Below are 14,966 nucleotides of genomic sequence, written 5' to 3'. Positions count from 1 at the left end.
TATCGGCGCGTCGTTTGCTCCAGCATTCGCGGCCGTGTGGGCGCTCCAAGCTATTTCAGCTGGTCTGGCACAGGTGGACTCTCTCATACGTCCAGCAGTGCCGCAAGTGGCGTCCCTAACTACGCAAATGTCTGCGTTTGCGACCTACGCTATCAATGCGGTACTGGACTCTACGAGCCGTACCTCAATGGCATCCGCCAACTCTGTAGTTTTGCGCAGAGCCTTGTGGTTAAAGGAATGGAAAGCAGATTCTGCTTCTAAAAAATGTTTAACCAGCTTTGCCATTATCTGGAGACAGACTGTTTGGTGAGCAATTGGCGGAAATCATTAAACAGTCCAAAGGTAAGGACTCCTCCTTACCCCAGCCCAGATCAAGCAAACCTCCACAGAGGAAGTGGCAGTCAAAGTTTCGGTCCTTTCGAGGCTCGGGCAAGCCCCAATTCTCCTCGTCCAAAGGGACTCAGAAAGAGCAAAGGAGCTCTGATTCCTGGCGGGCTCACTCACGCCCCAAGAAAGCAACCGGAGGTACCGCTTCCAAGGCGGCTGCCTCATGACTTTCGGCCGCCTCCCTCCGCATCCTCGGTCGGTGGCAGGCTCTCCCGCTTTTGCGACATTTGGCTGCCACAGGTCAAAGACCGGTGGGTAACAGACATTTTGTCTCACGGGTACAGGATAGAGTTCAGTTCTCGTCCTCCGCCTCGGTTCTTCAGAACTTCCCCACATCCCGACCGAGCAGATGCCCTTCTGCAGGCGGTGAACTCTCTAAGAGCAGAAGGAGTGGTGGTCCCTGTTCCTCTTCAGGAACGAGGTCAAGGTTTTTACTCCAATCTCTTTGTGGTGCCAAAAAAGGACGGCTCATTCCGTCCTGTTCTGGACCTAAAACTGCTCAACAAGCATGTGAACGCCAGGCGGTTCCGGATGGAATCCCTCCGCTCAGTCATTGCCTCAATGTCTCAAGGAGATTTCCTAGCATCAATAGACATCAAGGATGCTTATCTCCACGTGCCGATTGCTACAGAGCACCAACGCTTTCTCCGCTTCGTGATAGGAGACGACCATCTTCAGTTCGTAGCTCTGCCATTTGGTCTGGCGACAGCCCCACGGGTGTTCACCAAGATCATGGCGGCAGTGGTAGCAGTCTTGCACTCTCAGGGACACTCTGTGATCCCTTACTTGGACGATCTACTGGCCAAGGCACCCTCTCAAGAGGCATGCCAACTCAGCTTGACTGTTGCACTGGAGACTCTCCAGACGTTCGGGTGGATCATCAACTTCTCAAAGTCAAATCTGTCACCGACCCAATCACTAACGTATCTTGGCATGGAGTTTCATACTCTCTCAGCGATAGTGAAGCTTCCGCTGGACAAGCAGCGGTCTCTACACACTGGGGTGCAGGCTCTCCTTCAAAGTCAGTCGCACTCCTTAAGACGCCTCATGCACTTCCTCGGGAAGATGGTGGCGGCAATGGAGGCGGTTCCGTTTGCGCAGTTTCATCTGCGCCCACTTCAATGGGACATTCTCCGCCAATGGGACGGGAAGTCAAAATCCCTGGACAGGAAAGTCTCCCTTTCCCAGACGGCCAAGGACTCTCTGCAGTGGTGGCTTCTTCCCACCTCATTATCACAGGGAAGATCCTTCCTACCACCGTCTTGGGCGGTGGTCACGACAGACGCGAGTCTGTCAGGGTGGGGAGCAGTTTTTCTCCACCACAGGGCTCAGGGTACGTGGACTCAGCAGGAGTCCACCCTTCAGATCAATGTTCTGGAAATCAGAGCAGTGTATCTTGCCCTACTAGCCTTCCAGCAGTGGCTGGAAGGGAGGCAGATCCGAATTCAGTCGGACAACTCCACAGCGGTGGCATACATCAACCACCAAGGGGGGACACGCAGTCGGCAAGCCTTCCAGGAAGTCCGGCGGATTCTGATGTGGGTGGAAGCCACGGCCTCCACCATATCCGCAGTTCACATCCCCGGCGTAGAAAACTGGGAAGCAGACTTCCTCAGTCGCCAGGGCATGGACGCAGGGGAATGGTCCCTTCACCCAGACGTGTTTCAGGAAATCTGTCGCCGATGGGGAAGGCCGGACGTCGACCTCATGGCGTCCCGGCACAACAACAAGGTCCCAACCTTCATGGCACGGTCTCGCGATCAAAGAGCGCTGGCGGCAGACGCCCTAGTGCAAGATTGGTCGCAGTTCCGGCTCCCTTATGTGTTTCCACCTCTGGCACTCTTGCCCAGAGTGCTACGCAAGATCAGATCCGACTGCAGCCGCGTCATACTCGTCGCCCCAGACTGGCCGAGGAGGGCGTGGTATCCGGATCTGTGGCAGCTCACGGTCGGCCAACCGTGGGCACTACCAGACCGACCAGACTTACTGTCCCAAGGGCCGTTTTTCCATCGGAATTCTGCGGCCCTGAACCTGACTGTGTGGCCATTGAGTCCTGGATCCTAGCGTCTTCAGGATTATCCCAAGGGGTCGTTGCCACCATGAGACAGGCTAGGAAGCCCACGTCCGCTAAGATCTACCACAGAACGTGGAGGATATTCTTATCCTGGTGCTCTGCTCAGGGAGTGTCTCCCTGGCCATTTGCATTGCCTACCTTTCTTTCTTTCCTGCAATCTGGGTTAGAAAAAGGTTTGTCGCTCGGCTCCCTTAAAGGTCAGGTCTCGGCGCTTTCCGTCTTTTTTCAGAGGCGTTTGGCACGCCTTCCTAAGGTGCGCACGTTCCTACAGGGGGTTTGCCATATCGTACCCCCGTACAAGCGGCCGTTAGATCCATGGGATCTGAACAGGGTACTAGTTGCCCTCCAGAAGCCGCCCTTCGAGCCTCTGAGGGAGGTTTCACTTTCTAGACTATCACAGAAAGTGGCTTTTCTGGTAGCGATCACATCTCTTCGGAGAGTGTCTGAGCTGGCAGCGCTATCATCCAAGGCTCCCTTCCTGGTCTTCCACCAGGACAAGGTAGTGCTGCGCCCCATTCAGGAGTTTCTCCCGAAGGTGGTATCCTCTTTTCATCTTAATCAGGATATCTCTTTGCCTTCGTTTTGTCCTCATGCAGTTCATCGGTATGAGAAGGATTTACATTTGTTAGATCTGGTGAGAGCACTCAGAATCTACATTTCCCGCACGGCGCCCTTGCGCCGTTCGGATGCACTCTTTGTCCTTGTCGCTGGTAAGCGCAAAGGGTCGCAGGCTTCTAAGGCCACCCTGGCTCGATGGATCAAAGAACCAATTCTTGAAGCCTACCGTTCTGCTGGGCTTCCGGTTCCATCAGGGCTGAAGGCCCATTCTACCAGAGCCGTGGGTGCGTCCTGGGCATTGCGACACCAGGCTACGGCTCAACAGGTGTGCCAGGCAGCTACCTGGTCGAGTCTGCACACTTTCACCAAACATTATCAGGTGCATACCTATGCTTCGGCGGACGCCAGCCTAGGTAGAAGAGTCCTGCAGGCGGCAGTTGCCTCCCTATAGGGGAGGGCTGTCTTGCAGCTCTAACATGAGGTATTCTTTACCCACCCAGGGACAGCTTTTGGACGTCCCAATCGTCTGGGTCTCCCAATGGAGCGCCGAAGAAGAAGGGAATTTTGTTACTTACCGTAAATTCCTTTTCTTCTAGCTCCTATTGGGAGACCCAGCACCCGCCCTGTTGTCCTTCGGGATTTTTGGTTGTTTTTCGGGTACACATGTTGTTCATGTTGAACGGTTTTCAGTTCTCCGACGTTACTTCGGAGTGAATTTGTTTAAACCAGTTATTGGCTTTCCTCCTTCTTGCTTTTGCACTAAAACTGGTGAGCCAGTGATCCCACTGGGGGTGTATAGCCAGAAGGGGAGGGGCCTTACACTTTTTAGTGTAATTGCTTTGTGTGGCCTCCGGAGGCAGTGCTATACACCCAATCGTCTGGGTCTCCCAATAGGAGCTAGAAGAAAAGGAATTTACGGTAAGTAACAAAATTCCCTTCTTTTGGACAGCCCCTTTTAGTTATGACAATTTATTACAAAGTGTCCTGTTGTGGTGACCCCCAGGTATCAATTGTAATATGTTAAAGGGGTTTTCCACTACTAGGACAACCTCTTCTGATTCCACATTTTACCCAGTTAAAATAATAAAGACTACACTCACCTCCCGTACCAGCGGTGTCCGGGCTCGCAGTGCCGGAGCTCATGGTGGGTTGGGTCCGGCCCAAATGAGTTAATTAACAGGAAGTGAGCGCAGAGGTTGCACTCACTTCCTGTTAATTAACTTGTTCGGTCAAAGGCTGGGAGAAGAAAGCTGGCATTGATTGGACGCGGGGCTCACTGACTTCACAACCCACCATGAGCCCCAACACTGCTGGAAGGGCGCCGGTATGGGAGGTGAGTATAGGCTTTATTATTTTATCTGGGTGAAACAAGTAGAATCAAAAGGATTTATTCTAGTTGTGGACCCTTTAAGGGATCCAGAAGCAAGAGCTCAATATTCCTGGGAAATGAATTATACAGTTTCTCGCAAAGTCCTCTAACATGAAAGACAACATTAGGCTGCTCTTAGCTGCGGGTAACATACAAGAACCTGAACGGAGAGAAGCTCTTTTTATTCAAGATTTATAGCTATGGGAAAAAGACATTGTAAATGATATAAACGTACTAATATACCCTTATTAGCACTGAAGCCACAATCTCCCCCCCCCATAATCAGTAAGAATCATAGCAGCAGGGACCTGGGATCTGTGCTCGAAAAACAACAGCATTTCCAATGTCAGTACAAGACCGTAGCTACATATGATGGGGCCTGGCTGAAGGTTTATTTCAGTAACTAACCCCTTTCCTTCACTGAAAAACCCCATCAATTTACAATTTCCCAATATGGTATTTGATAATGGCTTCTCCTACAATAAAGACGTTTTTATGCAGCTCAGCTCAAGGCCGGGCTCTGCACAGCGACCCACAGGGCAAACCACAATCACAAGTGCAGATGACCCACATAACTGCACAGGGAGCGGCAATGTGCGGAGAAGACAATTAGAAGAGCCAGTGACCACGAGTTATTAAGACCGGTGATGAGCTGTGTCACGGCCCTGTCATGCCTAACTAAAGCCTGCTTTACACCCTACGATCCAGCATACGATATCGTATGCGATCGTACCCGCCCCCATCGTATGTGCGGCACGTTCAATTTTGTTGAATGTGCCGCACAAACGATTAACCCCCGTCACACATACTTACCCGTCCATACGACCTCGCTGTGGGCGGCGAATGTCCACTTCCTGGAGTGGGAGGGACGTTTGGCGTAACATCGACGTCACGCGGCAGCCGGCCAATAGAAGTGGAGGGGCGGAGCGGAGCGGAAGGTAAACATCCCGCCCACCTCCTTCCTTCCGCATTACCGGCCGGGAGCCGCAAGACGCAGGTAAGATCTGTTCATCGTTCCTGGGGTGTCACACACTGCGATGTGTGCTATCCCGGGTATGATGAACAGTCTGACGTTCAATTCATGAGGAATGAACGACGACCGTGCGATGAACGTTTTACCATTCAATCGCACGTACCTGTCACACACTACAATGTAACTTACGATGCCGGATGTGCGTCACTTACGACGTGACCCCGCCGACACATTGTAAGATATATTGCAGCGTGTAAAGCGGGCTTTACACCCATTTTGGCAGAGTTGGGCAACACTGGCATGAAAACACCAAAACTTGCAATTTATTTTTTTTGTTACTTTCCAAAAGGGATTTAAGCCAGAATTCTGGCGTAACTTCTTTGATGAATTCGAGCCATTATGCTTCATTATAACTGCAGGCTATTTACTTTAACTCCTTAACGACAGCCTTACGTATTAAAACGGCAGCAAAAGAAAAGTGAATAGCGCCCCCCACCATCGGAAAATCTCCGAGGTTTCAACTACCGGGGGTAGCTGAAAGCCTGGAGATCACGATTCGGGCCGTTTCCCCGCTCACGTGATCACTGGTATACACCGTATACCGATGATCACGTTACAGTAAATGACAGCGCTGGTTAAAAATGATTTATTTCCCATCTGGCATGATCAAACATGTCAGACGGGAGATAGATCTCCTTCCATGGTGTCGCCAAAGTGCCCCCACCAACCCCCACCAGATAATCCAAGATGGCGGCGCGCACAGAAGCGCGCTCCCGCGTTCACCCTCTTCCTCTGATTTCTGTCGCATTCTGTCACCGCTTCCTTTTAATAGTAAAAAAGGGGAAGGGAATCACAGTCCCTACCAATCAGTAAGTCACAGTATATTCTTGTGAATTCCTATAACTCATTAATGTAAGAAAACCTATTGAAGTTAATGTGAAAACAAGGGCTGATAAACATTGCTGTACAATAAGTACCTCCATTTATTGCCAAGACATCAGGTTCATTGACACCATCCACTGCTAATAGATTACACAGAATCTATGGGTGCAAAAACAAACATTAGAACATCATTAGTCAACATTCACAACTATGGAAACACCGAACTGTGTGATCTTATTATATGTGGTTACTTGTAGTAGGTTAAATCAAAAAATACCTTTAGAACTATAAGGGGTTCAAAAAAGGAATTGGTGTCTTTTTCTTTAAAATAATTAATTTTTATTCACAATTCTTAGTTAAAAAAAATACAACTAGGCTCCTTGAATAGACATAGACATTATATATATCACATTCATTTATCTTTATTTTTTATTTTTTCACTTATTATGTAAAATTATTGTTAAAGATTATATATTTACATATTTGATATCACTAATCACACATTATTAATTTATTAATAGATTATATCCTGGATGGATTTTCATTATGATTAATGTTATTTCATTTCACTAGTATAATATAGGAACTCTTCCTTCTATAGCAGGATTCATGTTTCTTTCACTTTGGTTTTTTTTCACTTTCTTTTAAATTCACATTTTAGGTAGTATCCCTTTGATACCCGAATTTACATATTTATACATTTATATAGTTTTTACATCTTCACCATACTGTTCATGTTTAGATTATGAACTCATAATATGCTGCATTTTAAAGCACAGGGGTGCGCATTATACACGTGCTCCACTCACTGATCTCCGCCGGCAAAAAGATGCGCTGACATCCAGCGTCGTCTATTACCATGACGACGCGGTTTGCCATGTGCTTCACGTCCGACGGGCTGTGATCACATATAGTGGTGGTTGTCATGGTATATATGCACCGCTTAAACCCCGCGGCTGGAATTGGCAGCTGTTTCTTATTACGGGCGGATTTTACCAATCCACAACAGGATATTTAAGAACCTTTAGCCCCATTCCCTCTCAGGATCCCCTGAAGAAAGCACGCTGAAACGCGCGTCGGGATATTGCGGTTTACCAAACAACCCTGACCATTTTCAAGGTATTTTTGATTATAGCAACAAACTTCGCACTTTGCTAGCACTTTATCTCTATAAGCTATTCTCTTTTTATACCTTTCACACCATACCTAACTAGTGGCATTTAGGAAGATAGAACACTTTTGCACTTTTTTGAATTTATACTATACATTCCATAGGTTTTTTAATATTGGTGGTACATATAATTTGGTCTTAAACTTAATTGTGTTGTATTTTTTGGTTTTACCACTGCTATTTAAACATGGGTATTTCATCCTGTCCTTTTACACAGATATTTATGAATATGTACTAGTTGTATTTTTTAACTAAGAATTGTGAATAAAAATTAATTATTTTAAAGAAAAAGACACCAATTACTTTTTTGAACCCCTTATAGTTCTAAAGGTATTTTTTGATTTATATTACCATTTAAGGTGTACTTGCACGGAATATTTTGATTAATCATACTTGTAGTAGGTGTACGCTCCCTCCCTCCCGAGAGCTTCACTGATATCCATAGTCTGATATCACAGCTCAAGCTCATTACATTGAACGAAGCAAATGTGCAATTCCAGACAAAGCTGGACAATAAACAAAAAAAAATAATTTCCAATCCCAAACAATCCCTTTAAAAAGAGATTGTCCGATTGTCACTTCTACATGGGAGGAGAGTAGTGCTGCTGACATTATGACACCACTGAGATACATGCACAAGTCTTAAAGGGGTTGTTCCCTCCTCCTCTGACAACCCCTTCTCAATCATTGATTCCCCAAGTAAAATAGTAACACCTATTACTCACCCCCGTGTGGGTGTAGATCCAGTCGTGTTGGTTCTCCCTGGGTTCGCATGACATTAATGCATGGGATCCCCCCGGAGGACAATCTGCGGCGACATCACTCTTCCCTCTTTCAGATGAAACAGATGTCTGGAGGAAGTGAGAGCTGTGGCTGCTCGCTCACTTTCTCGGATGTCTGTTTTATCCGAAGAAGGAGAGAGTGAAGTCGCTGCAGATTGTCCTCAGTGATCACATGCAATAATGTTAGGCAAGCCCAGGGAGAGGCCAGTGGAGACACCACTGGATCTACACCCACACCGGGGGTGAGTATAGGCGTTACTATTTTACTTGGGGAATCAATGAATAAAAAGGGATTGACATAGGAGGGAACAATCCCTTTCTTTTTTTAAGAAACAGAACAAGAACACGATAATTGCTGATTGTGCATGTGGCGCGGCGCATATACGCGGTTGTAACACCTTCGCACCACTCACCTCCAAAGAAGAAGTGAACGTGAACACTCACCTGCGTATCATAAAAATAACCAGTGGGAAACAGAGGCCGAATTGAACGATCTATGAAAAGAAAAAAAATTTAGATTTAGCTTCCATGTTGCCAGCGTAAAAATGAATATAAAAAACAATGACTTCTGTCAAACAATAACCAGCACCAAAGTCAGGCACGAAGAAGGGAATTTTGTTTACTTACCGTAAATTCCTTTTCTTCTAGCTCCTATTGGGAGACCCAGACAATTGGGTGTATAGCTTCTGCCTCCGGAGGCAACACAAAGTATTACACCTTAAAAAGTGTAACCCCTCCCCTCTGCTATACACCCTCCCGTGCATCACGGGCTCATCAGTTTTGGTGCCAAAGCAGGAAGGAGGAAACTTATAAATTGGTCTAAGGTAAATTCAATCCGAAGGATGTTCGGAGAACTGAAACCATGACCCAAAAGAACAATTCAACATGAACAACATGTGTACACAAAAGAACAACAGCCCGAAGGGAACAGGGGCGGGTGCTGGGTCTCCCAATAGGAGCTAGAAGAAAAGGAATTTACGGTAAGTAAACAAAATTCCCTTCTTCTTTGTCGCTCCATTGGGAGACCCAGACAATTGGGATGTCCAAAAGCAATCCCTGGGTGGGTAAAAGAATACCTCGATAAAAAGAGCCGAAAAACGGCCCCCTCTTACAGGTGGGCAACTGCCGCCTGAAGGAGTCGCCTACCTAGGCTGGCATCTGCCGAATCATCGGCATGCACCTGATAGTGTTTCGTGAAAGTGTGCAGACTCGACCAGGTAGCCGCCTGACACACCTGCTGAGCCGTAGCCTGGTGTCGCAATGCCCAGGAAGCACCGACGGCTCTGGTAGAATGGGCTTTCAGCCCTGCAGGAATCGGAAGCCCAAAAGAACGGTAGGCTTCAAGAATCGGTTCCTTGATCCACCGAGCCAAGGTTGACTTGAAAACCTGAAATCCCTTACTCTGGCCCGCGATAAAGACAAGAGCGCATCGGGCCGGCGCAGGGGCGCCGTGCGAGAAATGTAGAGCCAGAGTGCTCTCACCAGATCTAATAAATGCAAATCCTTTTCACATTGGTGAACTGGATGCGGACCCAAAGAGAGTAAGAAGATATCCTGATTGAGATGAAACGGGGATACCTTAGGGAGAAAGTCCGGGACCGGACGTAGAACCACCTTATCCTGGTGAGACACCAGGAAGGGGGCTTTGCCTGACAGCGCTGCTAGCTCAGACACTCTTTTGAGTGATGTGACTGCCACTAGGCAGGCTACCTTTTGCGAAAGGCGAGATAGAGAGATCCCGCATCGGCTCGAAAAGTGACTTCTGAAGAGTCGTCAGCACCCTGATAAGATCCGAGGGTGCTAACGGACGCTTGTAAGGTGGGACTATGTGGCCAACCCCCTGCAGGAACGTGCGGACCTGCGGAAGCCTGGCTAGACGCTTTTGAAAAAACACGGAAAGCGCCGATACTTGTCCCTTGAGAGAGCCGAGAGACAAGCCCTTGTCCATTCCAGATTGAAGGAAAGAAGAAAAGTGGGCAAGGCAAACGGCCAGGGAGTAAACCCTGAGTCAGAGCACCAGGATAAGAAGATCCTCCAAGTCCTGTGATAGATCTTGGCGGACGTTGGTTTCCTGGCCTGTCTCATGATGGCAATGACGTCTGGAGATATCCCTGATGACGCTAGGAGCCAGGACTCAATGGCCACACAGTCAGGTTTAGGGCCGCAGAATTCAGAAGGAAAAATGGCCCTTGAGACAGCAAGTCTGGTCGGTCTGGGAGTGCCCACGGTTGACCCACCGTGAGGTGCCACAGATCCGGGTACCACGATCACCTCGGCCAGTCTGGGCGACGAGGATGGTGCGGCGACAGTCTGACCTGATCTTGCGTAACACTCTGGGCAGTAGTGCCAGAGGAGGAAATACATAAGGCAGTCGAAACAGCGACCAGTCCTGAAGTAGCGCGTCTGCCGCTAGAGCTCTGTGATCCTTGGACCGAGCCATGAATGCCGGGGCTTTGTTGTTGTGCCGAGACGCCATTAGATCGACGTCCGGCGTTCCCCAGCGGCAACAGATCTCTAGAAACACGTCCGGGTGAAGAGACCATTCCCCTGCGTCCATGCCCTGGCGACTGAGAAAATCTGCTTCCCAGTTTTCTACGCCCGGGATGTGAACTGCGGAGATGGTGTAGGCTGTGGCTTCCGCCCACAGCAGAATCCGCCGAACTTCTCGGAAGGCTTGACGACTGCGTGTGCCGCCCTGGTGGTTGATGCACGCAACCGCCGTGGCGATGTCCAACTGAATTCGGATCTGCCTGCCCTCCAGCCACCGCTGGAACGCCTTTAGGGCTAGATACACTGCCCTTATCTCCAGAACATTGATCTGAAGGGAGGACTCTGTCGGAGTCCAGGCTCTCTGAGCCGAGTGGTGGAGGAAGACCGCTCCCCACCCTGACCGACTCGCGTCCGTCGTGACCACAGCCCCGGCTGGGGGCCGGAAGGATTTTCCCTTCGCCCAGGAAGTGGAAAGAAAGAGAGACGTTCTTGTCTAGGGACGTCGACCTCCTGTCCCATTTGTGGTGTCCGATAGAAGCGGACGCAGACGAAACTGCGCAAGGGAACTGCCTCCCTTGCTGCCACCATCTTCCTTAGAAAGTGCATGAGGCGCCTCAAGGGGTGTGACTGGGCCCGAAGGAGAGAGTGCACCCCTGTCTGTAGTGAACGCTGATTATGCAGCGGAAGCTTCACTATCGCTGAGAGAGTATGAAACTCCATCCCGAGGTAAGTCAGTGATTGGGTCGGTGTCGGTTTTGACCTTAGAAATTTGATGATCCACCCGAACCCCTGGAGAGTCTCCAGAGCAATGGTCAGGTTGTGTTGACATGCCACCCAGGAGGGTGTCTTGACTAGAAGATCGTCTAGGTAAGTGATCACCGAGTGGCCCTGAGAGTGTAGGACCGCCACCACTGCTGCCATGACCTTGGTGAAGACCCGTGGGGCTGTTTCCATGCCGAAGGCAGTGCCCCGAACCGAAGGTGTTCGTCCCCGATGGCGAAACGCAGGAAACGTTGATGCTCTGGTGCAATCGGCACATGGAGATAAGCATCCCTGATGTCGATTGATGCTAGGAAGTCTCCTTGTGCCATCGAGGCGATGACAAAGCGGAGAGATTCTATCCGGAACCGTCAGGTTCTCACATGTCTGTTGAGCAGTGTGAAGTCCAGAACGGGGCGGAATGATCCGTCCTTTCTCGGTACCACGAACAAGTTGGAGTAAAAACCGCGACTACGTTCTTGAAGGGGAACGGGTAACGCAACTCCTCCTGCCTTCAGAGTGTTCACCGCCTGAAAACGTGCATCAGCTCGCTCGGAGGGCAGAGATGTTGTGAAGAAACGAGTCGGAGGACGAGAACTGAGCTCTATCCTGTAACCGTGAGACAGAATGTCTCTCATCCAACGGTCTTGGACATGTGGAGACCGCTCCCCTGACCTGGACCGCCATGCAGAAGAGTTTCTCTGGCTCTTCTGTGGCCTGTTGGACGATGAGATGGGGACCTAGCTGAGGGTGCTAAGGTCTCTTTGGTATGGGCTGGGTAAGCACGAGTCCATTCCTTTGGAATGCTCAATCGATTCATCCAATTGTGCGCCAAACAATCGGTCGCCAGAAAATGGCAAACCGGACAAGAGCTTCTTGGAATCAGAGACTGCCTTCCATTCTCGTAGCCACATGGCCCTGCGGACTGCCACCGGATTGGCGGATGCTACCGCTGTACGGCAAGCCGAGTCCAGGACAGCATTCATGGCGTAGGATGAAAATACCGACGCCTGGGACGTCGAAGACGCTAATTGCGGAGCAGAGTATGACCGCATTAATCTCAGACAGAGCAGCTGAGATAGCCTGGAGTGCCCACACTGCTGCAAAGGCTGGGGCAACGGACGCGCCTATGGCTTCATAGATGGATTTCATTAGGAGCTCTATCTGCCTGTCCGTGGCATTCTTGAGCGTTGAACCGTCAGCCACTGCTACTACGGATCTAGCCGCCCGTCTAGAGACTGGAGGGCCACCTTGGAACACTGAGCCCAACCCTTAACCACGTCAGAGGGGTAGGGATAACGTGTGTTATTAATGCGTTTAGTAAAATGCTTGTCCGGGAAAGCCCTGTGCTTCTGGACAGCATCTCTGAAGCATTGAGAGCCACGTCCGGACAGAGTCCTGGGCTGCGACCTCCGCCTCATCCTCTAGAGAGTCCTCAAGCTGAGACTCTTGATGAAGTCGGGGAAGATTCTAAGCAAGCCCGCTTAGCCGGTCTGGGACTGCAGTCCGTGCCGGAGTCCCCCACGTAATAACTAGAGGTCCCCCCAGGAGCCCGCTGCGTCGCGGACCGAGCGGGGCCTGTGAGCGATCCCGCAGTGCCCGGGGCCTGTGTAAGGGGCCGGTCTGGGCTGCAAGCTTCTAGTATCTTAGAAGACCATATGTCCATAGACTGAGCCCTGGATTGTGAAAGCTGCAAACTCTGTCCCTGCCGTCTGGACAGGGGACGCCGGCGGTTCTACCCGGGCCGAGTCCAACCAGTGCCCCAGGCTCCGGCTGAGCGAGTGCCACATGGCCCGATCAATGCTCACAGTAATCACTGAGTATGTACCGCCGAACTGTGAAAATGCATACAATAATATATATATATATATATATTATATATATATATATATATATATATATATATATATATATATATATATATATATATATATATATATATATATATATATATATATATATATATAGCCCGATGGGAAGAAGCCACCCGGCTTACCGACCGCTCAAGCAGTGTGTGCTGCTTAAAAACATGGCTGTCGGCGTTTACAGGGGAAGAGGGGGCCGTGGGCGTAACCCCAAAAGTGCGGGAATCTGGAGTCCCGGAGTGAAAAGTGAGGGGAGCGGAGGACAGCCAAGTGTGCTCCAGCCCTCACTGTCGGCGTCAGACCGACCGTCCCGCCCCTCCCCCTGACTGGCAGGTCCGGGGGCGGGAGTTTAAGGCACTAGGCCGCAAAAGCCGGGGGCTAAAGTTAAAAACCTCGGCCGGCCAGCAGGCGCGGTCGGCGCGGTAGTCCCGTACTACCCCCGCAGTCGCCGCCAAGTCTGAGGCCAAGGTGCTCCATGCACCGTCCCCGAGGGGACACTGAGTACCTGTGCCGTAGAGTGATTAGTGAGGGGGGCGGAGGACAGCCAAGTGTGCTCCAGCCCTCACTGTCGGCGTCCGACCGACCGTCCCGCCCTACCCCCTGACTGGCAGGGGCGGGGGCGGGAGTTTAAGGCACTAGGCCGCAAAAGCCGGGGACTAAAGTTAAAACCGCGGCCGGCAAGCAGGCGCGGTCGGCGCGGTAGTCCCAGCGTCATACCAGTCACTGCAGTCACTGCAGCGTCTGAGGTCCAGGTGCTCTATGCACCGTCCCCAAGGGGACACAGAGTACCTGTAGATGCAGGGCCCTGTCCCTGATGATACTCAGTCTCCTGTCCGTCAGATTTCCTCAGGGGCTGCGGAGGGAGCCCGGTCCCAGTGCCTGGATGACCGGATAGGATCCCACTTCTCCCAGAGCCCCTAAGGGATGGGGAAGGAAAACGGCATGTGGCTCCTGCCTGTGTACCCGCAATGGGTACCTCAACCTTAACAACACCGCCGACTCAGTGGGGTGAGAAGGGAGCATGCCGGGGGCCCTGTGAGGGGCCCTCTTTTCTTCCATCCGATAAAATCAGCAGCTGCTGCTGACTAAAATGGGAGCATGAGTGCATGTGTGCCTCCTTCAACACAAAGCATAAAACTGATGAGCCCGTGATGCACGGGAGGGTGTATAGCAGAGGGGAGGGGTTACACTTTTTAAGGTGTAATACTTTGTGTGGCCTCCGGAGGCAGAAGCTATACACCCAATTGTCTGGGTCTCCCAATGGAGCGACAAAGAAACACGTTTGTAACACACAACTTCCCAAACAATCTGTAAAACTTTCTACAGATGTCAAGAACCAATGCCGCAGATCAAATCCGCAGTGTGAACATAGCCTCAAAATGCTTTTGTCTGGATTTGTAGTGTATCATGTAACATTCCCAAAAAATACTAATAGCTTAAAGGGGTTTTCCACAAACAAAAGTTAATTTTAAAGTTAATTTAAATCAATAGATCTTGGTATAGTGATGGCTTCCACAATTAGATGGGTTTAAAAAAAATACCCCTGTGCTGAGATAATCTTATATATGCTCCTGCTGTGTACTGTGTAATGGCCGTGTCTGACCGTACAGGGATATGGTCTGATCATACCACATCTCCTGGGTCGGGGAGGACACA

General features: G+C 50.1%; 1 protein-coding gene across 1 annotated transcript in view; it reads right to left on the bottom strand.

Moving 5' to 3' along the window:
* Positions 1-14,966, bottom strand: part of PNPT1 (polyribonucleotide nucleotidyltransferase 1) — a 233,576-nt gene that overhangs the window by 204,869 nt on the left and 13,741 nt on the right. Inside the window, exons 5-6 of the mRNA XM_075338095.1 lie at positions 8,641-8,690; positions 6,339-6,402 (exon numbers count right to left, since the gene is read on the bottom strand). Coding sequence (XP_075194210.1) covers positions 6,339-6,402; positions 8,641-8,690 — 114 coding nt within the window. The remainder of the gene's footprint in view (positions 1-6,338; positions 6,403-8,640; positions 8,691-14,966) is intronic.

Source organism: Anomaloglossus baeobatrachus, chromosome 3 (genome assembly GCF_048569485.1).
Source record: "Anomaloglossus baeobatrachus isolate aAnoBae1 chromosome 3, aAnoBae1.hap1, whole genome shotgun sequence".
Classification (NCBI taxonomy): Eukaryota; Metazoa; Chordata; class Amphibia; order Anura; family Aromobatidae; genus Anomaloglossus; species Anomaloglossus baeobatrachus.
The sequence above is the reverse complement of the archived record's forward strand: the minus strand, read 5'-3'. Positions and strand labels throughout refer to the sequence as shown.